At 56.3% G+C, this 26846-nt stretch overlaps 1 protein-coding gene across 5 annotated transcripts in view; it reads left to right on the top strand.

The window, feature by feature from the left end:
- BCAS4 (breast carcinoma amplified sequence 4) overlaps nucleotides 1-24472 on the top strand; it is a 56123-nt gene extending 31651 nt beyond the window's left edge. For 4 of the 5 annotated variants that reach the window (XM_072735573.1, XM_072735575.1, XM_026014697.2 and 1 more), the window contains one exon: nucleotides 23812-24472. In XM_072735573.1, coding sequence (XP_072591674.1) covers nucleotides 23812-23937 — 126 coding nt within the window. In that variant the 3' untranslated portion in view covers nucleotides 23938-24472. Of the gene's footprint in view, nucleotides 1-10607; nucleotides 10674-10987; nucleotides 11102-12193; nucleotides 12294-23811 lie in introns of those variants that run through there. The other variant, XM_026014695.2, reaches the window with a different exon arrangement.
- The last annotated feature ends 2374 nt before the right edge of the window (nucleotides 24473-26846 follow it).

Genomic DNA, 26846 nt, shown 5'->3' with positions numbered 1-26846 from the left:
GGGTCCCACTTGGCCCCATGGGAATGCTGGCAGGGGTCCCGTCCCTGTAGGGTGAGCCGTAGCACTCCCCTGCAAGCCCACCATCCATCACTGCCCCCCATGACCCCTCTGGTGTCAGAGGAGGGCTGGGGACCTGCTCATGGGGCCAAGGAGGGTGGGCACTCTGCTTTAACCCCTGCAGCTGGGCAGGGGCTTTTTGGGGTATGTTTTTTACCCTTCCTGCTATTCTATGAGCTGGAACAGGAGTTCTTGGGGAGGGCAGAGGGGCACAGAGAGAAAATTGGTTCTTGTTTTTATTAGCTTGGCCAGCACTCCCTTCCCTCCTTCCCACACTGCTCCTCCTCCCTCCTTCCTTCTTTGTAGATGTAATGGGAGGCCCAAGGAGGGTTAGGGCAGCAGGGCCGGGGTCTCCGGCACACCAGGAACAGGGCCAGGAATCGTCCCTCCACGCCCAGCACCAGGGACCTAGACCCACCCCTGCTCATGTGACTTGGTGCTGGCTGTGGCCTGGGCTGGCCTGAGGGGGCCTGGGTGTGCCAGCCTGAGGATACCACCTCATCACAGCTCCCCGGAAACCCAGGCCTTTCACCTCTGACCGAGCTGCCGGAGAAGCAGGCCATGCATCCGCAGACGATGCGGGCTGGCCTGGCACCCCGGCCCTTCTGTGCCCCAGGTTCAGAAACGTACACAGTCCATGCTAGGATTTGGAAGCTGACGCACATGTTTTTATGGTCACAACAGTCTGCATCTTCATGCTGTTCATGAAAGTTTCTCATTGTACTTTTGTGGTGATGCTTACAACATTCCAAGATTTTTAACATGTAGCCCTTATAAGCATGGTACTTCTCTCTCACTGTCGCTAGGCCCCCTCTCTGGCCTGTTTGGCTGTGTGTCTGCGGACAAGTCAGTTAGCCTCTGTGAGCGTCAGACCGCTCCACTGCTGCCTCACTGACAGAGGCTCGACCAGGAAAGCTCTGCTTGCTGGGAAGCTAGTTTGGTGTTTGATGCAAAGTGACGAAGGCCTCACCAAAGCAGTGGGAATAGAAAGGAAGAGAAAAGCTCCAGAACTCTCAGAAGGATGGTTCTGATTCTGAGCATCGGCCAATCCGAAAAGCCAGCTTTGTCTGGAAATAACGGAGCCACCCAGGACAGACTGTGACTGCTCAGTGGTACGCAGGTATCGTGGCCACGCTAACCCAGAGCCAGCCCTGCGGTGGCACGCACCATTCTCAGCTTGTCGACCCCCCAGAAGGTGTGTGGGGGTGCTACTTTTATCCCCATTGCACAAGTGAGCAAACTAAGGCCCAGAGAGGTTAAGTTACTTGCCCAAGGTTACATAGCTGGGCATCAGGATATGAACCCATTTTCTTAAAATCTTTTTTTTTTAATTTTTATTTATTTTTTATTTTACGATAGTCACAGAGAGAGAGAGAGAGGCAGAGACATAGGCAGAGGGAGAAGCAGGCTCCATGCACCGGGAGCCCGATGTGGGATTCGATCCTGGGTCTCCAGAATCGCGCCCTGGGCCAAAGGCAGGTGCCAAACCGCTGCGCCACCCAGGGATCCCTGAACCCATTTTCTTAACTTGTCCTCCCTTGCCTTGGGAGAGAGCTGTGATCTCTTCCCCCAGAAAGCTTGCGTCTAGTGTGAGAATACAGGCAGTGACCAAATCCTAAGAAAATTCAGCACCGAGTCGTTTCAAAAGGGGACCATGGAGAAGGGTGCTCCTGGCAGAGGGGACTCTGAACACAAAGAAAGGCTCAGGTGGGACAGTTCGCGGTGCAGAGCAGTGGCACGAAGGACAATGTGGTTGGCTGGGTGAACAAAGGGGAGAGTTGGGGGACGTGAGGTCAGGGCCAGATTAGGCAGGGTCTCGGGTCACCCAGAGGAGCTTAACACTATTCTGAGGGCAGTGGGGAGCCACGGAAGGGTTCATAGCAGTGGGGGCAACATGGTAAGTCTGGTTCACTTGGGGAACCGCCAAGCCTCCTTCTCTACCCTGAGCCAGGGCTGGCGTGCAGGGTCGGCAGCGTCATGTTGAGACCTGAGCAATGTCGTGTGGAACTGGGTGGGGTGAGTTCTCTGAGCTCCCGAGTGCAGGCTGAGGAATGGGTGTCCTCAGCCTAGAAACGTCACATGCTGTGCCCTGAGCTCGCCGGGGTCCTTACCTCCCTGAGCCTTGGGGCCTCTGTGCAGTTGGAAGAAAGAGCAGAGGCTCCAGGTGGGGGATCCAGGTCTCCCGGACGAGTGTCTGGGTTCCAGAGACCCCGCCTAAACAGGCGGCCCTCAGCCCAGGTCAGCACAGAGGGCCCCTCACACCTGGAGATCTTTCTAGGCATGTGTGGAACTGGAAGGGGGTGTGGAACTGAAGACACGGGGACACAGGCCCCGGAAGGGCAGGGAAGCCCATGTCAAGTGTTGTTGCGTGTCCCCTTGGCCCAGGCCCAGTCACGGCCGGTGGCCACCCCTGCTGTCCTGCAGACCACACGGGGCCCTCCTCTCTGCGCTTGTGCCCCGAGGCGCCGAGCAGCCTCCCTAATTTGTTTGTTTTGTTTTCTGTCGAGCCAAAACATCTTGTTCAGGAGGTGTCATTTTGATTAATTTTCTGGTGGATAAGAGTGTGATGCTTTCCAAGGAAATCTCTTTGGCTAATAGCGAAACCACTTGGGACCAAGTCCCGACACCCACACGGAGCCAGAGGCTGCCCGGGCGGCCTGCAGCCTGGCCTGGCCTGCCTGGCCCACCTCCTCACCCTAGAAAAGCCCACGGGGCCACCCGGCAGCGTGCGTGAGGGGGTCGCGGGCTGTGACACAGTAAGGAGTAGTGGGAACTGGGGCAGATCGCAGCGCCCACGCCTCCTCTAAAGCGCAGAGGTTGTCCAGCGGCTCACCGGCATCCTCGCTGGAATGAAGCGGCCAAGGATGGCCGGATTTTCCCGTGTTGGAGAGAAAGCTGGACGACGAGGGTCTTACGCGAACCCTCTGATGTCTAAAAGTCAGCAACTAATTTTTCTAAATGGTAAGTCCCCTGGGAGAGAGCTGTGGCACCTGCGGGTTGTGTCCAGCATGCTCCCTGGCTCTGGATTTCAGGCTGAGGGCCTGCACCTCCTAGAGGCTTTTGGAACCAGGGAAGAGTGAAGAGCCGCAGCCGGGGCCTCCAATCTTGAGTAGCAGCGTGACTCACAGCCGGCGGTTTCAGTGAGCATCTACTTGCTCCAACTACTAGAGCTGTACTGAGTGCACCTGTGAAGGGCTCTCCGCGCCCTGTCTCGGCTTCCCCTGACAAGCCCAGAGGGAGCCGTTGTTACTCCTGTTCATGGAGCAGGAACCTGAGGTTCAGGGGGGTCTGTACACTTGCTCAGGTCGCGGAGCGTAAGTGGCGAAGCCAGGATTTGATCCAGCTTTGACCTTGTTCCTTGTTCGGTGGATCTGTCCCCTCTCTGTGGGTTCTTTCTAAGGACCAGGACCCCAGCCTCAGTGGTTGTGGCTGTACACTGAAGAGCCTTAGGTCAAATCTGCCCTACCAACGCACGTTCTTTGGCCCAGCTTGGGGTGTGTGTGTGTGTGTGTGTGTGTGTGTTCAGTTTGAATGAGTTGCCAGCATTCAAAAACCACATTTCACATAAGAATCTGTACTTGTTTTCTCTTGAAAAAGCCGAGGTCTGGGCTCCCAAGCAGCATCCCAGCCGCACCACCCTCTGGCCCAAGTCACCCCTGCTGGGTCCTTGCCTGTGGGCCTTTGAGTTTCCCATGCACGTGGAGCACATAGTAGGTGTTCAGTAAATATTAATCAGTGGATGCTCTCCAGGCTCCCATGGCCCTTGAGGGCCTCCCCCGATTTCTCTGGAGGCCGTCTCCAGGCAGAGCAGAGCTGGGAAGAGTGTCCCTGCCTGCCCCTCTCCCCTGCAGCCCGGCAGCCTCTGGGGCTTTCCTAGAGGTAATGGAGGCTGTGGGCGGAGCAGCCCTGCCCGGGCTGGCCTGTAGGAGTCAGCAGTGCCAGGCTCGGTGTCTCCTCCCTCCCCGCTCCCTGCTCTGTGCACCCCCAGCTCCCTCCCCACCCAGCCCAGCAGAGGGAGGGAGGGAGGAGGGGGGAGGCTCTGGCTGGCTGGGGCGCCTCCCCTCCCCCTCCCTCGGCCCAGTCCCCCTGGAGGGGTGACTCCCGGAAGGAGGCATGGCTTGGCTGGGGCTTTATCTGGCAGTGGAGGCCGAGCCAGGCACCAACACAAAAAAGGCAGAGGAGACTCCAAGGCTCCTTCTCCCCGGCCCTGAACTGGCCTCTTCTTCTCCTTCTGCCCCATCATCCCTTGCGGTGGAAATGCAACATGAGCAGATGGCAAATATTAACGCAACAATGGAGGGCTGAGTGGCGCTTGGTCCCCAGCCCCCCACCCCCACCCCACCAAACCGGGCCTCAGTGAGCTACAGGCTCACACGTTCATGGATCTGTGTGACTCCAGATATTTGGTGGCATGTGTGCCAGGGAGGGACAGAGGGCTCCTGGCAGGCTGGTTTGCAAACAAGATTTTTTTTTTTAAGCATTGCATTCCTGTTGAGATTTTGAGGGTGACTGAGTAGAAGGTTCCTCTCAACAAGGGGGGTTTCTATTTTGTGAGGGGCTGTTCGATGAAGCCTAAGTGGGAGCATTCAACTGCTCCCTGGCAGGTGGCACACAGTGCGTCCTCTACAATACCCTCCCTGCACCCTGCCTGGTGATGTTTATTCCAAGGCCAAGTCGAATGTTACCGCCTCTGGGAAGCTACCTGTGTACCCCCAGGCAGCGTTCCTTGGGGCTCCCCATTTCCTGTCCATTCCCCTGGTGTCCTAGCAGCTTGGGGTGTCCTCTGTATTTTCACCTGTTGTTCCCCCAGACTGAGAGTTCCTCAAGGATAGGGACTGTCCTATCTTTGACTTAGTAGTGAAAAGCCAGAGCTCTCTGGGCCAGCGGAAGCCAGCACTTTACCTGCCCTGGCTGGGTTCATCCTCTTGCCCACCTGTTACATAGGGGCTGTTACCATTTCCGCTTTACAGATGAGGAAACTGAGGCTCAGGGCAGTTAAAACATTTTGACCTAACCAGGAATTGGTCCCGGAGCCCCATGATTTTCATGCTTCAGAGGTCGAAATTCAGACCCTGTGGTCAGGTGGCCCTAAGTGTGGCACAGTGGGTGGGCAGAGACTGCCCAGTGAGAGGCCGGGGCCCTCAACTCCAGCCAGGAACTAAGGCTCTGAGTGGCCTGACCTTGGCTGCCTTCTTCGTCTTCTTCTTTTTTTTTAAAAGAGAGGTTGGGAATACAGATTTTTATGTGAAATCGATTGATTATGAAAACTAATGAGGCTCAAAGAAATCTCAGGGGACCTCTTGGCTCCCAGGCCTCCTGGAGCCAGGCCTGCTGTGGCATCAATGCCTGTTTACTGAGGAGTGGGAGTGTCCCCCTCAAGGTCACCCTTCATAGAGAGCTTCTGCCCTCCTGGTTCCCATGTGTTAATGCACCCCTCGCCCCAAGAGTGTAGACCAAACTCCTGGGTACTTGGAGGGGGGTAGTTGAGAGCATGGGTTCAGACCAGGGTTTCACAGCCTCGGCACTACTGACATTTGGGGCCAGGTCCTTCTCTGCTGTGGGGCTGTCCCACAGCTCATACGATCTTAGCAGTGGCACTTGTCTCTGTCCAACAGATGCCTCCATTTATGACCATCATAAAAGTTCAGAAATTGTAAAAGTCCCTGGAAGCAAAATTGCCCTGAGTTCAGAATCTCTGGCTCAGATGAATGACAGTTCTCAGAACCAGATGATAGTATGTAGGGCTCAAAATCATCACCCCGTCTTTGCTTTCTTGTGTTTCCTGTAAATATGGAAAATTTCCAAAATAAGGAGTTTATTTTTTTTAAGATTTTTTTTATTTATTAGAGAGAGAGAGCATGAGTGGTGGGGAGGGGCAGAGAGAAGGAGAAGCAGACTCCCCACTGAGCAGGGAGCCCAATGCAGGGCTCCATCCCTGGACCCTGGGATCATGACTTGAGTAGAAGGCAGTTGCTTCACTGACTGAGCCACCCAGGCACCCCTCAAAATGAGTTTAAAAATGAAAGCATGGGTTCTAGAGCCCAAGAGCCCTGGGTTTGTGCTTTGGCAGAAACAGGGTCTTGGAACAGGGTCTCACCTTTCCCCTCTGTGAGATGGGGGAGCAGTGCTCAAACCTCGTGGAATCGGGTTGAGGGTTTCAGCGTGCAGGATTCCCTCTTTACTTGGCAGATTTCTATCGGGCACCTGCTATGACGTGAGCACTGTTTGGGTGCTGAGGCTCCTAAATCACTAGGAGAGGAGCCAGGTGACGACTCTTGCGTGGCAGACACTGTGCTAGGTGCTCTGGACTGAACTCGGGCCTCAGTTCCTGCTTGCTGTAGGGAGGTGGGCAGCCATCACTGGCCCATTTTATAGAAGAGCAACTGAGGCAGGGAGAGGTGGAGCCGCTCGGCTGCAGTCAGCCGGAGGAGGGTAGAGAAGCGGCCCGATGCCCCCAGCCGTCTGGCTCCAGAGCACCTGCGGCGTTGCACTGAGCCTCGGGGAATCAGGACTCGTGTGTGCGGCCCTCAGCACGGGCCAGCGCCTGGCTGCTGCTCTGCGAGCGTGGGCTGCTGGGATCTGTTTTGTTTTGTTTTGTTTTTAAGATTTTATTTATTTATTCTTGAGAGAAAGAGAAAGAGAGAGAGGCAGAGGGAGGAGCAGGGAGCCCGACATGGGACTTGATCCCCGGACTCCAGGATCACACCCTGGGCTGAAGGCAGGTGCCAAACCACTGAGCCACCCGGGCTGCCCTGCTGGGATCTGTTTTGCAGAAACCTCCTTTTTTGAGCGACTCAGGGTCCCTTCAGCACCCCACAAGCTTGTGCTAAGCTGCCACCCATCCCGCCACTGGGTGGCAACCTGGCCACCTGGGCCAACCTGGCCGAGGTGGCGGCTCAGAGCAGGCTCCTTGGCACTGGCCTGGCCCGAGGACATGTCCCAGGTGAGGCTGGGTCCTTGGGGGACAGGCACCAGGGGCAGCTGAGGTCCCCCCTGAGTCCCCACCACATTGGACACACTGGGGGCTTTTCTGGCCACCACGTGGAGAGGTCAGCCCCTGTCAGGTTCCATGTCCATCTGGATCCCCGTCGCTGAGTCATTCATCTGCTCGTCTCTGCCTCTCTCCATGTCTCTCTTCTTGGGCACACGCACAACACAAAGCCTCACTGTGCCCCTTGCCCCCCACTCCCTGTCACCCTTCCCTCCTCAGGCAGAAAGAGGGGGGAGTGGAAGGGCCACCAGGACTGAATCTGGTTCTGCATCCATGGACTGGGCTGCACGATGCCTGCTGCCCCTTTCAGAACCCTGGCGTCCTTGGGGACATAGGGTAAGAGGGAGTCCTGCAGTGACACAGGGTACCTGGAAGCCATTAGTAGTGAGTGACAGCTGTGACCCAAGCTCCAGAGGATGACAGAATGATGAAACCAGGTCCCTGTCCCAGCTCAAGGTCTCCCCAGAAGGTAAAGCTCCAGGGCAGGTGCTATGAGCGGATAAATCTGAGGGGCACTACATGCCTCCGACTGCCACCCGTGGCGGAGGAGGACTGAGAGGTCAGGGGAGTGGCTGCCACAGGAGAGGGAAGGCCTGGCTGGGTGTGGGGTGGCACGGTGCTCCTGGGCGAGGGTGGGCCGCCGCCCTCAGCTCCCCAGGTTCTGAGGGACGTGCGTGCAGGTGAGCCCTTCCCCGGCATGGATGCTTGCCCGATGCCCCACTGCTGAGCTTGGGGCGTCTGGAGGGAGTGTGATCCCTTTGATGCCTCAGGAGCCGGGGAAGCGCTTGAACTTGGCTCTGATCACGGTCAGCTTTCTTCTGAGAAAATAAACCACGTCTCATTAAGCAGTAAATTCATCCAGGTGCCTGTTGCGGCTGATACCATCGCACCTGGTCTTGCTGCCAGACCTAAAGTCTAGGCCAAAGTTCCCGTTACTTGGACAGTCCTAATAATTAACCTGGGAAACTCAGTCGGAAGGGGGTGATGCTGGCTTTAGTGAGGAGCAGGGAGGGGCTGTTTCCAGGCCTGGTGGGGAGGCGCCCACCAGGACCTGGGGTGGGAACCTGGGCGCTGCGGCCTGGGCACCACCTCCTCCCCTCCTGTGCCTGGCACCTCTTAGCTGGCTTAGACCTGGCTCCAGAGCCCTTGCGATACCCTAAGGAGTGTGGGGGGCAGAGAGGGTGGGCAGGAGTGGCTCAGATGGCATCGGTCATTGGTTTGAGAGAAATGGGAGGCCGCTGGCTGCTCTTGGGGCTGGCTGCCAGCGTCCTGGTGCCTGGTAGTGGCCTCCTGTCACCTGTCACTGGCCAGCAGGCATTTATTGAGTATATACTATGAGCCAGCTGCCTTGGTTGATAAATGAACCATGCCTTTTGGTGGCTGGGAGATGTCCTCACACTTAGAATTTTTGAGGCCCCTTGTTATTAAAAGTCACTTTTACACTGTACTAGAATTGGCTCCCGCAACTGTGATTTAGTTTAAATGTTCATGTTTTGAAACTGAATGCATTTAATACTAAAAATGCAATGTTATGAAATTGTTCGCTTGGGCTCTTTCTAAGCTGCTGACGGTATTTAAAAAGACTATGAATTCGGGGGGCCATGATGATGAAATTATTTCGGCAACCATTGGGCACTTACTGCTTTCTAAGCGCTTTGCAGTTATATGGGGCATAACACCCGGTGAAGTGGACACGAGTATTGGCCCTGTTACCAGGTGAGAAAACTGAGGCACAGAGACGTCAAGTAACTTGGCCAAGATCACACAGCTGGGCAGGGGGCCCACTGCCGTCCAAGGGATGTGGGCGTGGGTGGACAGTTTCCTGGGCTGGATGAAGGGCCCTGCTCTCAGCGCTGGCACCTTCACGGGGGCTTCGGAGAGCGTGTCACAGGGCAAATCCAAGGCCCTCTGTGATGCCCTCCCCCTGCCCCAACCTCCACTTGCACACTCGTTCCCCAAGGAGCATGAACCACTTTGGAGGAAGTGGGCAGATGGTAGGAAGCCCCTTAGACTGGCCCCTAAATCCCCAGGAGGCCCCAGAAAGTGAGCTCAGCCTCCGCCCAAACCCTTTTACTGGTTTTCTCGAGAGTGTGTTGGGGTGTGTGTTGGGGTGCAGCGTGGCCCGCCTGCAGCGCATCCTCCTGGGCTTCTCTCCCTTGTACCTTGGGCTTCTGCTCCTGCAGCCAGCCCTGCCCGTCCCCCTCTGTGCTGAGGCAGGCACTGGTCTCTTCCTCCCCCACATTCCCCTGTAAGTCCTCCTCGGCTGCTCCAGGACCCCAGCCCTTCACCGCTCCTGCCCCAGGCCCTGGGCCAGACTTAACTCCTTTTTTAAAAATATTTTATTTATTTATTCATGAGACACACACACACAGAGGCAGAGACAAGCAGAGGGAGAAGCAGGCTCCATGCAGGGAGCCCAATGCAGGACTCGATCCCTCCGGGACCACACCCTGGGCCGAAGGTGGCACTAAACCGCTGAAGCCATCCAGGGATCCCCCACTTAACTCCTTTGATGCCAGATCTCCACGGACCTCCCCTCTGTTCTTCTGTTCATTCGTACATTCATTTCTTCATTCGTTCATTCAGCAAATACTCAGCCACCCACCTGAATGAGCTGTTCGGTCTTTCGGATCCTCCGAACCCGGGAAGGACAGACTCTATCCCTGCCCCCCCCACCCCCCCACCGGCAGCGCACAGTCTAGTGTCCCAGGAGATCGAGATGTGTGTCTGAGGGCAGGAGGTGGTCAGGGAAGGCCTCCCTGAGGCGGTGACGCCAGAGGAGCAGGTGCAGTGACGGAGCCGGGGAGGGGAGTGTGCAGGCGTCTTGGGCAGCCGAGGGAGCCCGGAGACCTGGGCGGGCAGCCTGCGGGAGCCGGAGCCGGAGGTGAAGGTGGAGGGAGCGGAGGGAGCGGAGGGAGCAGATGTGGGCCGGGTGCTGGGACTCCGCTCCAGAGGGTTTGAGACGGGCCTGCATCCGGCCTGCGTGCCCGAGGTCTGAGCCGCTGGGATGGTCCAGGGAGAGATGCTGCTGTTGGCCTGGACCAGGGTGGACCAGCTGGGGCTGGGGAGACAGCGCCTCTTCTTTGTGCGTGTGGGAGGCAGGGCGTTTAATTGAACTTCCTTATTGAGACAATTATAGACTCACACGCAGTCAAGAAATAACACAAAGCCCTGTGTGCTTTGCCCATTTTTCCCCAGTGGTAGGTAACATTTTGCAAAACTGTAGTACAGTATCCTGGCCAGGTACTGACGCCGGTCTTAGGTCTCCCAGTTTTACTTGTGCTCGTCGGCGAGGGCTTCAGCTTCTCTACAGTTGTATTATTGGTTCTGTACATTTTTACATCCTTTAGGTTTCCGTCTCTGGCTCTCTGGTCAAGATGCGGAACGTTTCCAACATTGTAGGGATCTCACGCTGTCCTTTTGTGACCACCTTCACCCCTGCTCCATCCCCGACAGCCACTAATCTGCCCTCCGTTTCTAAAATTTTGCTATTTCAAAAATGTTCTATAAATGGAATCCTACACCATGTAACCTTTCAGGATTGGCTTTTCTCGCTCAGCATCGTTCCCTGGAGATTCATCCAAGTTGCCATGTGACTCAAGAGTTCGTGTGGATGCGTTTGCAAGTAGGGCCCCCCTCGAAGGTACGAGTGTGGGGGCTCAGGGCTGGAGGTGTCCAGCATGGAGTGAGTGGCTTTAGCCCTGAGGCCGAATGAGATCATGCAGGGGGGCAGAGGGGGTCCAGGTGGATGCCCGAGCACCAACTGATGAAGCATCCAAGTGCACCAGGCACAGGGATATGGCCAGCCTAGACAGACAAACAGGCAGATGAGGTCCCTGTAGGTGGGGTAGGGGTGCCTCGGGGCTGGGTGTCTGGGGTGGGTGTGAGAGAGGGAGTGTGCTCAGGATTTCTCCTTTCCTCCCTTTTCTGTCTGTGCAGCCAGAGGCCTGGACCCCTGAGAGGCCACTGGCTGGGCTCTGTGGTGCAGGGTTTAGACCAGGGTTTCCAGAAGTCCTAAGCAACATGGGAAAGGAGCAAAGTGTTGCCCCTAAGGTGAGATGGAGTCCCTCCCGCAAAGACTGGCATCTGTCCTTTGGGACTATTATTTCTTTGACAGAGGATTGGGGCTGGGGTGCTGGGGTGGCCAGAGGGGGTTTCCTTGCTGCTTCTGGTGCAGTGACCAGGTTGGGGGCTGGAGGGGTCCTGGGTGCACAGACTGGCTGGTGCGCTCCCACCACCATCTCCTCCCCCCGGGCCACGTCCCCAGCCTGCCCCCACCACCACCTCTCTGGTGTGCCTCACTTTCCTCCCTGGTCCCCATGTTTCCCTCTCCTCTTCCATCTTACTTCTCACATCATCGCTCTCTCCCCATTTCCCCCACCTCCCTCCTCCCTTCCATCAGCTTCTACTTTTTCTGAGCCTCCCATCTTGGTTCCACAGCTCTCTCTCTCTCATGTGTGTGCATCTCTCCACCTTCTGGCTCTCCTTCCCGTGGTCTGTGTCTCTGTCCCCGTCCCTGGTAACCCCTGCTCTCCCCATCTCCTGCTCTCTTTCTTTCTCTCACTCTCAGATGTTATTTTCCAGACCTTGAAAATCATCCCTTGTCACTCTCAAGGAGGGGCCTGGTGGATAAAATGTCTTAATCAGACCCAGACAGCGTGGTGGGGGGAGGAGTGGTGAGCTCCTGGGAAAGGAAGCCAGTGCTGGGGCCTCAGAGATGGCATCGATGCCGATGCCGTGGCCACAGCCCGGGCCGCCCACTTGGAGGAGGAGGTTTGTAAGCCCAGATGGTAACTCTGAGGGCACCAGGATCTGAAGAAAGGATGGATTGAGAGGAGGCTCCCAAGGCTGCCTGGATGCCTGGGACAGGGGAGAAATGGCACAGGTGACAGTCTGGGCTGCGCCTCTGTGGCAGGTTCCTTCGGCTCCCCGGAGGTGGCTGCTCAGCCCCCGGGGGAAGAGTCTTTCTCCAGGCTGGGCAGGGGCATGGGGCAGGCAGGTAGGTCGCTCCTTAACACCTGCTGCTTCTGGTGGACGCCTCTGTTCTTGCCCTAATAGCTTGTTTATTTGATGGAGAACAGCTGCCCACGTTAGGGACCCTGACAGAATGGTTGATGGAGTCTGTGTTTGCTTTCTGCTTCCCAGAGCTAATTGGTGCTATTTTCAACATTCTTTTGTGGAGCCAACCACCTTTGAGGCCAGCCAACAAAACCTCCAAGGATTCTATTGATAACCAGCATCAGAGTGAGAAATGTACCGTTCCCGCATGACAGTAGCCAGCTGGGGACCTTAGCCAGCTGTTGATAGAGGCCATGGCCATGTGTCTGGAGGTGGACCACCCGTGGCTGGAATCTGGGCATAACCATGCCTCCTGCGGGGAAGTGGAGAATCTGTTTGACAAGGTGTGAACTGAGCAGACCCCTGGGAGGGGGTAGCTGGTTTGATGCTCTGGGCTGGGAAAGAACCTTCCTTTCCTTGCTTTGTGCCAAGAGTGAGTCAGTCCTGGCTCCGACCAAATCCCTCCACCCATGTACCTACCCCCCATCAGATTCACCACCATGCTGGCCATCACCCCCTGCCCCGTGGTATTTTCCTGGCCAGGAGCACTAGCCTCGTGCTACCCATGCAGCCACCCATGGGTGACCTTTCTGAGACACGAGCACTACCCAGGGAGCCCAGAGATCCAAGGACTGGCCACGGAATTCACAGGGCCCCTTTGTCAAAGCTTAAAGCTTATTAAGAATTTCAAGGCAGGGGATCCCTGGGTGGCTCAGCGGTTTGGCGCCTGCCTTTGGCCCAGGGCGCAATCCTGGAGTCCCAGGATCGAGTCCCACCTCAGGCTCCCTGCATGGAGCCTGCTTCTCCCTCTGTCTGTGTCTCTGCCTTTCTCTCTCTCTCTCTCTCTCTCTCTCTCTCTCTCTATCATGAACAAATAAATCTTTAAAAAAAAAAAAAAGAATTTCAAGGCAGTTGGGGCACCTGGAGGCTCAGTGATTGAGTGTCTGCCTTTGGTTCAGGTTGTGATCCCGGGGTCCTGGGATCGAGTCCCACAGCGGGCTCCTCACAGGGAGTCTGCTTCTCCCTCTGCCTGTGTCTCTGCCTCTCTGTGTCTCTGATGAATAAATAAATTTAAAAAACAAAAAAGAATTCCAAGGCAGTGACAGTGGAACATCGGAGCAAATCCAGGGCCTGTCAACTGCATGCCCAGGAGGCCAGCCTGTCTGTCACCTGCAAGTATCACACCCTGAGTGAGGTCGTGAGCCTGCTGAGTCTCAGTCCCCACATCTGTGTAGCAGGATGTACACTTAGAGCCTCTGCATGGGATCGTCCCGAGCAGTCGTTCGAATAATGTAAGGTTTAGCAGCTGTTATTATTACTAATGACATTGGTGTTGTTATTTAATAGCTCTTATCTGTGTTGTTTGCTCAATGCTCTGTATATGCTGCCACGGGTATGCTGTATATATTTATTTTCAAGTCGCTTTTTTTTCTTTTTTAAAAATATTTTATTTATTTGTTCATGAGAGACACAGAGAAAGGCAGAGACATAGGCAGAGGGAGGAGCAGGCTCCATGTGGGATCCCGATGTGGGACTCGATCCCAGGACCCTGGGAACACATCCTGAGCTGAGACACTGAACCGCTGAGCCACCCAGGCATCCCTCAAATCACTTTCTATTTTGGATAATTTTAGATTTGCAGGAAGCTCGTAAAGGCAATACAGAATTCCCATCCACCCCTGAATCATTTTCCTGCACTGTCATCTCACAGCACGAAGGCACCGTTGTCAAAAAAACAAAAAACAAAACAAAAAAAAACCCACACCGATGTCGGTCCAGTACTATTCGCTAAACTTCCGGCTTGGCTTGGATTTCACCAGGTTTTTCGTAGACAACCGTTTTCTGTTCCAGGCTCCCATCCAAGACAGTGCATTGCTTTGAGTGTGTTTTATTTTTAACATGACCTCGTGTCTCCAATAGTGGGTCACAGACCTGGCAGGGCAGGGATGCCAGCCTTGGGCCACCCGGTGACTCCAGAACAGGGCCTAGCAGGTGTCCCCGCCTGGAGATGATGTTTGTCATCATTGGTCTTGGGCTTCTGAGCCCTGACTTGGCAAGAGGCCAGCCCTTCCTGGTCTGCCTCAGGTGTCAAATGCATTCAAGTTCATTCATTTCTCGTCACCTGAGTGTCTCCTGTGGGCCAGCTCTGGCTGCTGCTGGGGCTGCGGCCCTGAAGACTGACACAGGTCCCATCCCTGTGGAGCTCAGCCCGATGGAGAGACTGAGGAAGGAGGTAGACAGGATACGCAACTTTGTGGTGCAGTGGTGGAGGGAAGGTGACCGGTGAAATTGGGGGTCCCCTAGGAGGGTCTCAAGGAAGAAAGCAGCATGGGAAGATCTAGTGCCAAAGCCTTGAGGGAGAACAGCAGGTGCAAAGGTCCAAGTCAGGGCAGACCCTTGGGGAGGTCCGGGAACAGATTTCCAGGCTGGAGGGTTATGAGTGACGGGAGGTGACAGACCAAGTTTAGAGTCAGACTGGGTCATAGGTTCTGGGGTTGAAAACCCCAGCTCTAAGGGGCCATGCAGGTGGCTGAGGTGAGAGCCCATGTCCCCTCTAAAAGGGGGTGGCCACAGCTCAGCACCAGCTTGTCATCACAACTCAATGCAGCAGAGCTTTGGATTCTTTAAACAAGAAGCTTGAAATCCATCTTTTAAAGAGAAGAGGCATTTCATTCAAAAAGAGAACACAAAGGACCAAACAAAAGCAACAATACTCGCAAAGACGCTCAGCCCAGTGGAAGCCAAGTGGGACACACCTGTGGTCTGGGTTGGGCCAGACGAGTGCCACTGGTGACCTCAGTGGCAGGACCTGATGATGACGGTGAAGAATTGTGTTTTGCTCTAAGTACTGTTTTTTTCTTTAATATTTTATTTATTTATTCATGAGAGACACACAGAGAGAGAGAGAGGCAGAGACACAGGCAGAGGGAGAAGCAGGCTCCATGCGGGGAGCCCAATGTGGGACTCTATCCCGGGACCCCAGGATCACGCCCTGGGCTGAAGGCGGAGCTAAACCGCGGAGCCACCCGGGCTGCCCAATCTAAGTACCGTACTTAAAAGAGGATCCGATGTGTCTCTTAAGATGATCCCTTGGGTTACCATGTGGAGAATGGGTCAAGGGCAGGAGCAGCAGCTGAGAGGTGGCACTAGTGGGACAACAGTGGTGATGGGGAGAATTAGCAGAAGGGATCAAGGATGGGGGGATGTGGGTGTCCAGCTTGGGCAGTGGGGGCGGGCCCCACAGGGAGCCTCAGTTTGCTCAGGTGTAGAGGGGCTTTGTGAAACCTCTGCGGACTTGGGTCTCGGGAACATAGCAGGTGCTCAATTAAAAACACAGGTGTCATACCTGGCCGTCAGACTGTTCCACCGGCGGCCATGGGATGGTAAGAAGCAAAGCCCAAGGGCCTCGGTGCTCAGGAGGACTCCAGTGGCTCAGCTGGGGCGGGAGCCGGGACTCCAGGATGAGGGCTCCGAGGGAGGAGGGCCCGAGCGAGCAGCAGAGCGCAGGTCAAGGGTGGGGAGGTGGGACTCGGGACCAGGAGCTGGGGGGGGGGGCCCAGGAGGGTCTCGCTCTGGAGGAGGCCTGAGACATGACTCCACCCACCCGGCTGTCCTGTCTTCCCTCCCAGACCGCGTGAGGGTTTGGATTTAGTAGCCAGGCTCTTGGCAGGACTTCTAGGGGCTCCTCCTCTGCTAGTTTCCATGTTAACGCTTTTCCTCCAGCTGAAAGAATCCTCGGGGATCCACAAACCTTCTAGAGCGGCTGCCCAGGGTCAGCATCACCTCGAGCAAGACCGCACCAGCTTGTCCCTGCTGCCAGGGTCCTTCTGGACCGCGGGAGCTTCCAGCCCTGTTCCTCCGTCCCTAGAGCCTTAGCAGCCTGCCCCGGCCACCAGCTGCTCCGGTCACTGGGCTGGCAGAGGTTGGGGCTGGTGGCCCAGCTGGGAGGGCTCTGGGAGGAAGGGGGACAGCTTTCGGCAGGCGCCGTGAGGTTGGCCGGTCCGGCACTTCAGGCAGGATTGGACACGCAGGGGCTGCTCACAGAGGAGTGGGAGGAGCTCTGCTCGCAGCTGTCCGAGCCTTCTGGAAGACTTGGGGCCCTGGAGCAGACACAGAACGTTGCAGGCGGAATAGCCAGGCGTGGCCCGGGGTGCAGAAAGCCCTGGGCCAGGACGGAGCCGGGAGGCTGGGACCAGGGGCAGGTCCTGCGGGCTGGCTGCGGCGGGGCCGGGGTCCAGAGCTCAGGAGGGCCCACTTTGGTTCCTAGCTCGGCCTTTCCCCAGCTGGGTGACCCCGGCCATGGGACCTGCCCTCTCCTCTCCAAGCCTGCTTTGTCCTCCCCCAAACGGGCACCGTCTCATGCGAGTGGCTGCCTCGGGCTCTTGGAGCACTCGGGGCGACACTGGGCAAGGGAGCAGCCGCTGGTCTTGGCGGTTGCCCCAGGCTGGCGGTTCCCAGCCCGTGGGGCCCAGGGCGAGGGACTGGAAGCGACGCCTTCTCCATCCGGCTCCTCGACAGCCCCGTGTCTGAGTGACGTGACGGAGCCAGGAGCCCCTGCCAGCCCAGATGCCCATGGGGCTCGGCAGGTCCTGCGGACGAGTGAGTCAGGCCGGGTGGGGACCGCGGCAAACCGGACAGCACATGCCCTGTCTAGAGGGGCCAGCTCACTGCACCCCACAGGAATGCGGGCCCAGCGTGGCCAGATCGCTCCTTTCAAGAGAAGTAGGAACTCAGTATTTATTTGAAACATCCCAATTCTTCCATGCTGGCAGCTAACTCGTTTTTAAATTTGCATGAGCCAAACCAGTCATGTCTGTGGGCCAGATGCTAACCAAAGGCCACCAGTTTGCAATCTCTGAGCCGGCTGGAAGGAGGTGGGGGGGGGGGGGGTTCCTGATGTCTGTAAGGTTAGAAAGCAGATGATGAAGGGGCATCCCGAGTCCTGCACTGAGAGCACCCCCAGCCCCACGCAGCCCCAGGGCTTCCTGGGTCCTGGCTTGGTGCTGGAGCTGGGTGGCCCTGGGTTCAAATCCTGCTCTGCTAGTTCCCAACTGGGTGATCTTGGGCAAGTTTACCTTTCTGATCCTCAGTTTCTTCTGCAAATTGGGGTTAAGGATTCCTGCCTCCCTCAGCAGCTGTGAGAACAGATGGGCTGTGAACCCTCGAGGCCCATCATGGGCAGGGTGCTTGGAAAGTGCTCAGTGCTCAGTCACTGTGGTTGTGGGGAGGCTGGGGGCTTGGTCTTGCAGATAGAGCTGTCTCTTCTTTTTTTTATATATATATTTTTAAATTTTTTATTTATGATAGTCACACAGAGAGAGAGAGAGAGAGAGAGAGGCGGAGACATAGGCAGAGGGAGAAGCAGGCTCCATGCACCCGGAGCCCGATGTGGGATTCGATCCCGGGTCTCCAGGATCTCGCCCTGGGCCAAAGGCAGGCGCCAAACCGCTGTGCCACCCAGGGATCCCCAGAGCTGTCTCTTCTGTCTGTTGCTTTTCTTCCGCCCCAAATACATTTTTAAAAATTTTAGAATTAGAGACAGGGATCCCTGGGTGGTGCAGCAGTTTGGCGCCTGCCTTTGGCCCAGGGTGCAATCCTGGAGACCCGAGATCAAATCCCACATCGGGCTCCCGGTGCATGGAGCCTGCTTCTCCCTCTGCCTATGTCTCTGCCTCTCTCTCTCTCTCTCTCTGTGACTATCATAAATAAATAAAAATTTATAAAAAAAAAAAAAAAAGAATTAGAGACAGGTTGCTGTGAGTATACAGTGAGTTCCCATGTGTCCCTCACCAGGCTTCCCCCATTGTTACTATCATATTTATTTACCGTGGTGCGTTGTCACAGCCGAAGAAGCAGCCTTGATGGATCGCTGATAACGAAACACCACGGTTTGTTTGGATTCTGGTAGTTTTCCTCTACTGTCGTTCTCTGTTCCAAGTTTGCATCCAAGACCCCAACCATATTCTCTTTAGCTCATGCCTCCCTAGCTGCCTCTGGTCTATGACGGCTTCTCAGACTTTCCTTGGTTTTGATGACCTTGACAGTTTGGAGGAAAAGCGGTTAGGTATTTTGTACAATACTCCTCTCTTAGGGCCGATCTGCTGTTTTTCTCGTGGTTAGACCGGGGCTACGGGTTTTGGGAGGAAGACCGCAGAGGTGGAGTGCCTTCTCACCACGTCACACCCAGGGCCCGGGTTGTCAGCGAGATGTGACTCTGCTGCTGTTGACCTTGACCACCTGACCGGGGTGGTGTTTGCCAGGTTCCTCCTCAGCAGTTCCTTTTCCTTTTCATGTTCTGCTCTTTGGAAGCCCCAACACGGGGAGAGGCAGCGAAGCTCCGGTGAGGCTTATGGGGCAGAGAAAGCCCTACGTGAAAGAGGACTTGGGAGGGTCACAGGCACTGGAGCACAGTAGGGGTAGTGACTGTAGTGGGAGGAGCCTGGTACCTTGGGAAGGAGTGTGGGCCTCTGGGCACCCCAGCTCCCCTGCACAGGATTGGCCTCGGGTCTCAGGCCCCCAGGGGTTGACCAGGCTCTGGGGCTGATCTGTGGACCTCAGAACCCAGCCCATGAGTGGCGCTGCTGTGGGGCCTGCTTCTGGCAGGGAGGAGGCTGGGTGAGGTAGGACAGGCTGGAGCCAGAATGATGGTCCAGGAGCCACCCACCAAATAGCACCCAGGCCTGGGACCGCCAGCAAGGTGCACCGGGCCCTGAGTCCTCCATCCTGGGTCTGGTGACCTTCCACTCAGTGCCCATTCTATGGGAGGTACGGGGAAGGATTTGTTGTCCTGATCTAAAGTTTCTTAGCGCACCGCCGCGCCATCAGTTTACGTATTTATCTGTGGCCGTGGGGCTGCGAGGGCAGAGTTGAGTCGTTGCGACAAAGGCCTAAAGTATTTACCATGTGGCCCTTCAGAGAACAAGTTTGCAAACCCTGACCCGAACGGAAAGCAGACCACGATTAGGGATGTGCAGTTTTAGGGCTTCCCAAGAGAGAGACACCAGGCAGGCCGGGACTCCCAAGGGGCAGTGGGGACTTCTGGAAACAAGTGGGCAGGTGGCCCAGGGCAAGCCAAGACCCTGAGTGATCTGCCTGGAACCCCGTGCTGCAACGGCCACGTGGGGGCTCGTCAGACAAGAAGCTGCCCAGTGGCACAGACTGCCCGGGTGGCCAGCCGTGAAGTGTGTGCTGCAGCAGGTCACAGATACGGTGAAGTGGCCGAGAGGAGAGCACCTCCTGCCCCTTGGCTCTGCCCTCCCACCCCCACCCCCCCTAGCTAACGAGGAGCCAAGGAGCCGCGAGCCTGGAACTGTCATATCATCTGATTTTCCAAGAGAAGCTGGCAGTCTGGTTTTTATGAGAAATCTCCTGTTACATGTTTGCAATTAATTCCATTTTTTAGAAATCATGAAGCAGACCAAGCACACCCGTCTGATGTGTGGGCTGCGGGGTTTGAGAGCTGGGGTGCACAGGGTGGAGCCGAGGATGTGGGAACGTGTGTAGACTGGGGAGAGCAGGCCAGGCCCAGCGCCGCCGGGGGGCCAGCAGGTGACTGGGGGCTGGGGGCGGCGGGGACGGGGAAGGGAGACCCCCGATGCGGAGTGGCCAAGTCCGGGACCTGCAGGGTCACATTTCCCCATCTCCTAACTAGTCCCAGGCGGCTGGAACAGTCTGCAGGCTGGGAGCTGGGGAGCTCGGAGTTGGGGACACTCCTCCTTGCTTACCCGGCAGCCCCGTCCAGAGGGGGATCCGGAGAAGGCCGAGAAAGAGGTAGGGATCTCTGAAGCCCCCTGTGAGATTCTCAGGGGCTTGGGTTTGCTGCCCGGTCTGCAAAGGCTGGGCTTCGAGCTTGGTGGACGCCAGCTCCCAGGTCGCCTGGCTCCTGCCGCTTCTGAGACACCGCGATGACCCCAGTTTTGCAGGTTGCTGGGAGAGTCCGGGAGAGAGTGGGTGCGGAGGACTGGGTTTCCATGGCGTCGTGCTGTGCCTGCGATGGGGGCCTGGCCTGCAGGATGTGGTCTGTTCTTCCCAGCAGCCGCCGGGGCATCTGGCTATTTTCAGCCTCGCACACCAGCCCTTACCTGCTGATTGGAGCCGCTGGTTTGCAAGTACTCCCTGGCTCCACTGTGCGTTAATTGTTTTAGGATGCCTGGTTGCAAGTGACAGCAGCCCAGGTCAACTTGGCTGAAGCAAACAAGAGAAGTCCATGGCTCACAGACAGGAAACGGCCCAGGGTAACTCCCGCCTCAGGAATAATGGATTCAGCTTCTCAGATCATATCGGCCCGACTTTGTCTCACTGCCTCCCAGCTCTGCTTCCCTGCGTTGGCTTCAATCCCAGGCAGGCCCTGGGATTGGTGGCAGAGGTGGCCCTCAGGCTCGTGGCCCATCCACTTGGGAACCTGGGGGTGGCATCCCTGTCTCAGTGGTGAGAGTCCCAAGGCTGATTCCCATTGGCCCAGCTCGGGTCACAGGCTCAGCCTTGGACCAGTCACAGCTCGGGTGGGTCAGGCCTCCCCCCAACCCCACCTGAGCCGCAGCAGGTAGGGACAGTGGCCAGGTCGGGCACAGACGAGTGACCCTGCAAGAAGATCAGGATGCCGCTCCCAGCGGGCAGTCAAGGCTAGACGGGCCCGTGTCCGCTTCACTCCCACCCACTCTCTAAGAGCAGCATATGTACCCTTGAGGCCACTCTGGAGCCCGTGTGGCTCCTCCTAGGTCACCCCTTCCTGGCTGGCCTTCAGGCTCAACAATCCAACCAGCTATGAGTCACCATCCCACATTGCCTCACGTGCTCCAGGATGCTGGCCAGGGTTTGGTCCAGTCCTGCGAGGAGGCTTGCAGGATGACTCCTCCTTGGTCCTGTCATAATCATATTGATTTTGTCCGCTTTTTGAAAGATTCTCTCCTTGAAGGAGGAGGCAGAATGGGAATTGTTTCCCATCCCTCGGGGTGGGGGTGCCTTACCCATTCAGAGGCACCCCGTTTTGAATAGTAGAACTACTTCAGAAGGAACGGGATCAGCATGAGGCCACGTGACTGGGGCAGGACACTGGCTCCAGCCTGGTCACTGGCCCCTCGTGGGCTCCTTCCCTGGCCTGGGACCTGAGGGTCAGGAGAAGAGATGTATCTTTTCAGGATTACAGAATGTTCTTTGACCGCCATGTGTTGGGACAAGGGAGCTGGTCTTTGAGTGGTTTTTATGTGTTTGAAAGTTGCATTTTCTAGAGACTGCGATGCCCGGTTTTCAGGGGAAAAGGGGGGAGGATATTCTAAGTCTATGGGCTACCCCTGGATTGCATCCCTCAGGCTGTGAGATGTATCTCATGGCTCGTTTCCCAGTCGTGTGCTGGTCATGGAGCTCTTGGAGGCCTCGCATCCCATCCATGGGGGCAGGGGACAGCCCAGGAAGGTGCTAGAACGAGGGGGCAGGCCATAGGCCTGGGCCCCAACTACCCCCAGGTAGGCTGAGCCAAGAATGGCTGACCCAGGGTTGACAGATGGAATGTTCTATTGACTTTCTTTTCGTGAGGCTGGCCCTTGGCCAAGATGAAGGCTCATCCTGGTTTTCCAGGATGGTGACACAGGGAGATAGGTAGTTCTGACACCTGAGCACGTTCTGACTTGAAATACTTTGATGGTTTCCTTCTGTGGAGGAAAGTTCAGGACTTCGGGGCTCAGACATGAGAATCTATCCACTCCTGCCCTAAAAACCTGGCTGCTCCCCTTTAGGGGATACTGATCACAGCCTCCTCCCTGTTCCCCTCTTTCCCCTCAATTCTGCTCTTTCTAAAACACCTAGGGCACCTGGGTGGCTCAGTCAGTCAAGCATCTGCCTTCGATCAGGTTGTGATTCCTGGGGTCCTGGGATCAAGTCCCATTGGACTCCCTGCTCAGTGGGGAGCCTGCTTTTCCCTCTCCTCCTGCTCTCGTGCTCTCTCTCTCTCTTTCTCTCTCTCTCAAATAAATAAATCTTAAACATAAAATAAAACACCTAATGCCACATGTTCCTGATTAGTGACTTCAGTGGCTCCCTGGTCTCTTGGGATGTTCTTAGCACAGCCTCCGAGAGCCCATGTGATCGGGCCCTGGTTTATAGCCTCATCTCTGTCCACATGGTGACCTGGCCCCACTCCAGACTGAGCTGCTGGTGTCCCCAGGTGCCCCTCCCTCCCCGCCATGGCACTGTGACATGCCACTCAGTCTGGAGGCCAGCCCTGTCAGCTGGGCGGTGGAGGCCCCCGATGACTCAAGCCTCCAGAAACCTCCCTGATGCCCCCTCCCCTACCGCTCAGGGGAGTTGGGCCTCCTCCAGGCCCTACAGCTCCCTGAGTCTCCCCACCATTAGCCATCACCTGGCGGAATTGCTCTGTTGGTTCCTCCATCTCACCCCTCCAGGGAGCCCAGGGTGGCTGGGGCTGCTGTCTTGTGTGTAGATGGGCCTGGGCTGGTGTGGGCGCTCAGGATGTGGTGGTGGAGTGGGCAAGCACTTGGAATACGTGGGACCTGGGTAAGGCATCCCCCTGAGCCTTGGTTTCCCCGCCTCCACGATGAGGATGGTGGTCAGGGCGTCACTGGGGGGAACAACTGTGCGGGGAGGCCAAGTATGCGAGTATGCACGTGTGGGTGCAGTGCGGGGCCCGAGGAGGACCCAGGCTTTGGGAGAGCTGTTGCTGATTGTGGTCCAGAGCCGCCACCCCTGCCCTGGCACCTGCACCGGGTGGTGCTGGGTCTCAGCTGGGGGAGCCCAGGAGGTGGGACAGTCAAGGGAGATGCATGGGAGAGAAATGGGGAGGGTGGCGAGAGGGACCCCTGATGGAGATGTGCAGAAGGACCTCATTCCTTTGCACCCCTGAGCCCCACATTCCTGCCCATCTCCCAGTAGGGCCCAACCCCCCTCTTCCCAAGGGGCTACCATCTTTGGGATCAGCCCAGGCTCCACATGAGAATCAATTGGTGACTTTGAAATACCCCAGTGCTGGGCCACAACCCAGACCAGTGTCCTCAGGCCCGGGGTGTGGGGGAGGCGGAGGGGAGGTGCCACCGCACAGCCACATGTGAGAAGCACAGTTGGACACTGTCCTCTGTGAAACTGGTTTCTCCTGGAGAAAGGGTCTCACCAACCAGAGCTTGGGGAGGACTGCTTGATGGAAAATCTCCTTTTCCCACCCTTTTCAACAAAGATTTGCAGCAAATATAAGTGAACACTTCTTAAAATGGTTTGAGTGTTTTTTTTTTTTTTTGAAAAAGTAACACATTTATATGGCACCGACTCGAGGCGGCACAGATGGGGGACCCGGTGACAGAACACTGAGCCCGCCCCACAGTTGCCCAGCAGGAGGCCCTGTGCCAGGGCTCCGGGGCCCCCGCAGAGCCCACATGCGCGTGCACACACATGCACACCAGGTGTGAGGGACACCTGGCTCCTCAGTCCCCCTGTCAGGCCCTGCCTGTCCCTACGTCCCCGTGTCCCCATGCCGGCCATGCTCCGCCCGGGATGAGGACCATTGGTGCTGATGGCCCATCTCCCTGGGGTGGGGCGGCACTGGCTCTCCCAGGCGGTGCCACCCAAGGACCGTGCATGGAGCCTTTGTCACGCAGGCCGCCCTCCCTGCGGGCTGCCCTCAGTCCTACACCGGCATCCTCGGGCCACTGCGCGAGTGACTCACAGGGGCTGACGGTGCACCTGGTTTTCTGTCATTGCAGAAGCTGTGGGCGCCAGCGCCCCCGCCCTACGAGCTGCCTGTGCTCTACCGGACAGAGGACCATTTCCCCGGGGCCACCGGCCAGGCCGCTCTGCGCACCCCGGGTCACCCGCGCCGGCGCCTGTGAGCGCGGCACCTGCCACCTGGGAGCGGCACCTGCCGCCTATGAGCACTGCACCTGCCACCTGGGAGCGTGGCCCCTGCCGCCTGGGAGCATTGCACCTGCCGCCTGTGAGCGTTGCACCTGCCGTGGGCAGGGAGAGGACCCCACCAGCTCCCCGCAGGGGGCTTCCCGACTGCTTCCTGCATTCCTGAACCCCCTCCCTCGCTTCACTGAAACCCCGGGCCTCGGAGATGGGTTTGGGGCGCGTGTGTGGCCGAGCCCAGCACTGAGCTGGAGGAGGCGAGTCCCTCCCACTCGGGGGGCCAGCCTGGTGTCCCCGGGGCTGCGGTGAGTGGGTCTGAGGAGCCACCAAGGCTTTAGGCCCCCAGGGACCCGGGTTTCCCCATGTCTCTGTGATGGGCCTGGCGTGGGCTTTGTGGGGGCCCCTGCTCCGTGCCACCAGGTGCATGGCTCCAGGTCCTCCTATGGTGGGTGCTTTGTCCCCAACCCTTGTGCCTGCTGGCTTGTGAATCCGCTCAATAAAGGTGTTGAGAGGTCACGTATGGTATGGGTGGGAATGTTTTCTCTGGGGGAGCTCCTGCACTGAGGCGAGCCCGACCCCCGGAATCTGCACGTCAGGAAGTCCCTCACCTCCAACCTGCAGATCCCCAGCAAGAACCGAGAGGTTGTTAGGATTCCAGGGCTCTTCAGAGGTGGCTCTGCCTTCGTTTCATTGCATGCAGACACGTTTCCTGCTCTTGTCCTGGAATTCTGGATTTTTCACCTTGGTGATGAATAATTCTGCTTTGTTTTGAAATTCCTCACAGAGCCAAGAAAACACACACACATATACATATACACACAACTGAACTGCAGGCCTGTTACAATTTCAGGGAAATCTAACGTAATGAATCAGGAGAGAGAGAGCAGTACAAAAGTAAGGAAAAAGCTGGATCTTGACAATTTTAGGACAATTTTTTGGGATTAAAAATACAGGTCAGGGGCACCCGGATGGCTCAACAAGCCAGCAGGCACAAGTTGATTGAATACCAGCTCTTGATTTCAGCTCAGCTTGTGATCTCGTGGGTCATGAGATCGAATTCCGCATCCAGCTCCCCGCTCAGTATGGAGTCTGCTTGGGATTCTCTCTCCCTCTCCCTGCTCTTGAGTGTATGTGCTCTCTCTTTTTCTAAAATAAATATATCTTAAGAAGAAAATATATAAGTGGACACCTTGTTTCAAGAAGAGCCAGCATTTTCCTGTGGAGGTCATTTTTTTAGTAAAAAAACTCGTATACATTATTTTTTTTTAAGATTTTTTTTTATTTATGATAGACATAGAGAGAGAGAGAGGCAGAGACACAGGCAGAGGGAGAAGCAGGCTCCATGCCGGGAGCCTGACACGAGACCCGATCCCAGGGCTCCAGGATGGCACTCTGGGCCAAAGGCAGGCACCAAACCGCTGAGCCACCCAGGGATCCCCTACATTATTTATTTTTATTTTTTAAACTTTATTTTATTATTTTATTTTATTTTATTTTATTTTATTTTATTTTATTTATTATTTTATTCTATTTTATTTTATTTTAAATAATAACCCCAGCCCGGGCTCATCCTGAAATCTGTCAGTACAGACGGGTGCCGCTGGCATCTGTACTTTTGTGGACGGAGCCCGCGTGGTGCCGTCCGTGTCTCTGGCTTCCCTGGCTGACACTGTCACAACAGGTAGCTGCAGATTGCTTCTGTGCTGTATTGATCGGGACTGTTTTTAATGAAGGAAGCCCTGATACTCACTGGGCCCCAGTGTGTCCACTCAGGAAGAACATGGATTTGATGGAAAGTTAATTTTTCAGACAAACGGTGAGGACATCAGTTTCCAGAAGGCCGAGTGTGTGTGGCTTGCTGCAGATACCCAGGCCTCTTTCAACTTTCAGGGCCTGAAGCAGGGGCCAGGGAAAGGTGAAGGGGAATGTCATGTGATCAAGCTATAGCATCGTGAGTGTCCTAAAATAGACTCACTGGACTGTGGCTAAGAGCTTCTAGCTCTGAGGTCAGCCTGCCTGGGTGGCACCATCTTCTCCTGCACACCTCAGCTGTGTGGCCTCGGGCTAGTTGCTTACCCTTTCTGAGCCCAGCTTCCTCCTCAATAAGAATGCAGCAAACAATGGCACCTGCCCATTGGGGGGTTGTTTGTGTGACAAAATGAGGGGACCTCTGTGAGTGCTGGCCACAGGGCTGGCAACGGGCACTGCCTGCAGGTGGGTGATTGGCCCAGCAGGAAAAATGCCAACCGTGTGCTATTTCTCAGTTGATCAGTGGCATCCAGGAGCATCAAGAGCGAGTGACTTAGGGACCACCCTTAAATTTCGGAGTAAGAACAGGTGGAGGAGGGAGAGCTGCCACAAGTCCCACTAGCCCTCTCTGCATTTCACTGTCCTTGGATCTTTGTCAGGACACCCACTGACCCCAAGTCAGCAAGGAGGGGAGAGGTTGCATGAGAACGTCGGTAGGGAAAGCTGACCAATGAACTAGGATTGGCCATTCCAAGTTTGCTGGGAGTCCTAATGCCAAACAGTGAACTTTGAGGGACACTTGGGGACACCCGGAGGGAGGGAAGGCAAAGACACAGAGCCTGCCAGCGATTCTGACCTCAGTCCTTTGCTGGTGTTCTGGAAGCACTGTCCTTGTGCCAGGTGACCTGATGACCTGTCAGGTAAAGGAAAGGCTTGACTGCTGGCTCAAGCAGAGCCCACGGCCCTTGCCAGGGTCACTTTGCAGCCTAGGAAAATGTTCTTTTGTGGAACGCCAGTAGAAAGGACATTGCACATTTTCATGAGAGCAAGGCTCTTCTTTGGTCAACCACCTCCCTGCTTTCCCAGTGGATGTGAACTTCATGTCTGTCAAAGCAAGAGGTTTCAAGAAGGTGGCCCACGC

Source organism: Vulpes vulpes, chromosome 14 (genome assembly GCF_048418805.1).
Source record: "Vulpes vulpes isolate BD-2025 chromosome 14, VulVul3, whole genome shotgun sequence".
NCBI lineage: Eukaryota > Metazoa > Chordata > Mammalia > Carnivora > Canidae > Vulpes > Vulpes vulpes.
This window is presented reverse-complemented; position numbering and strand designations above follow the sequence as displayed.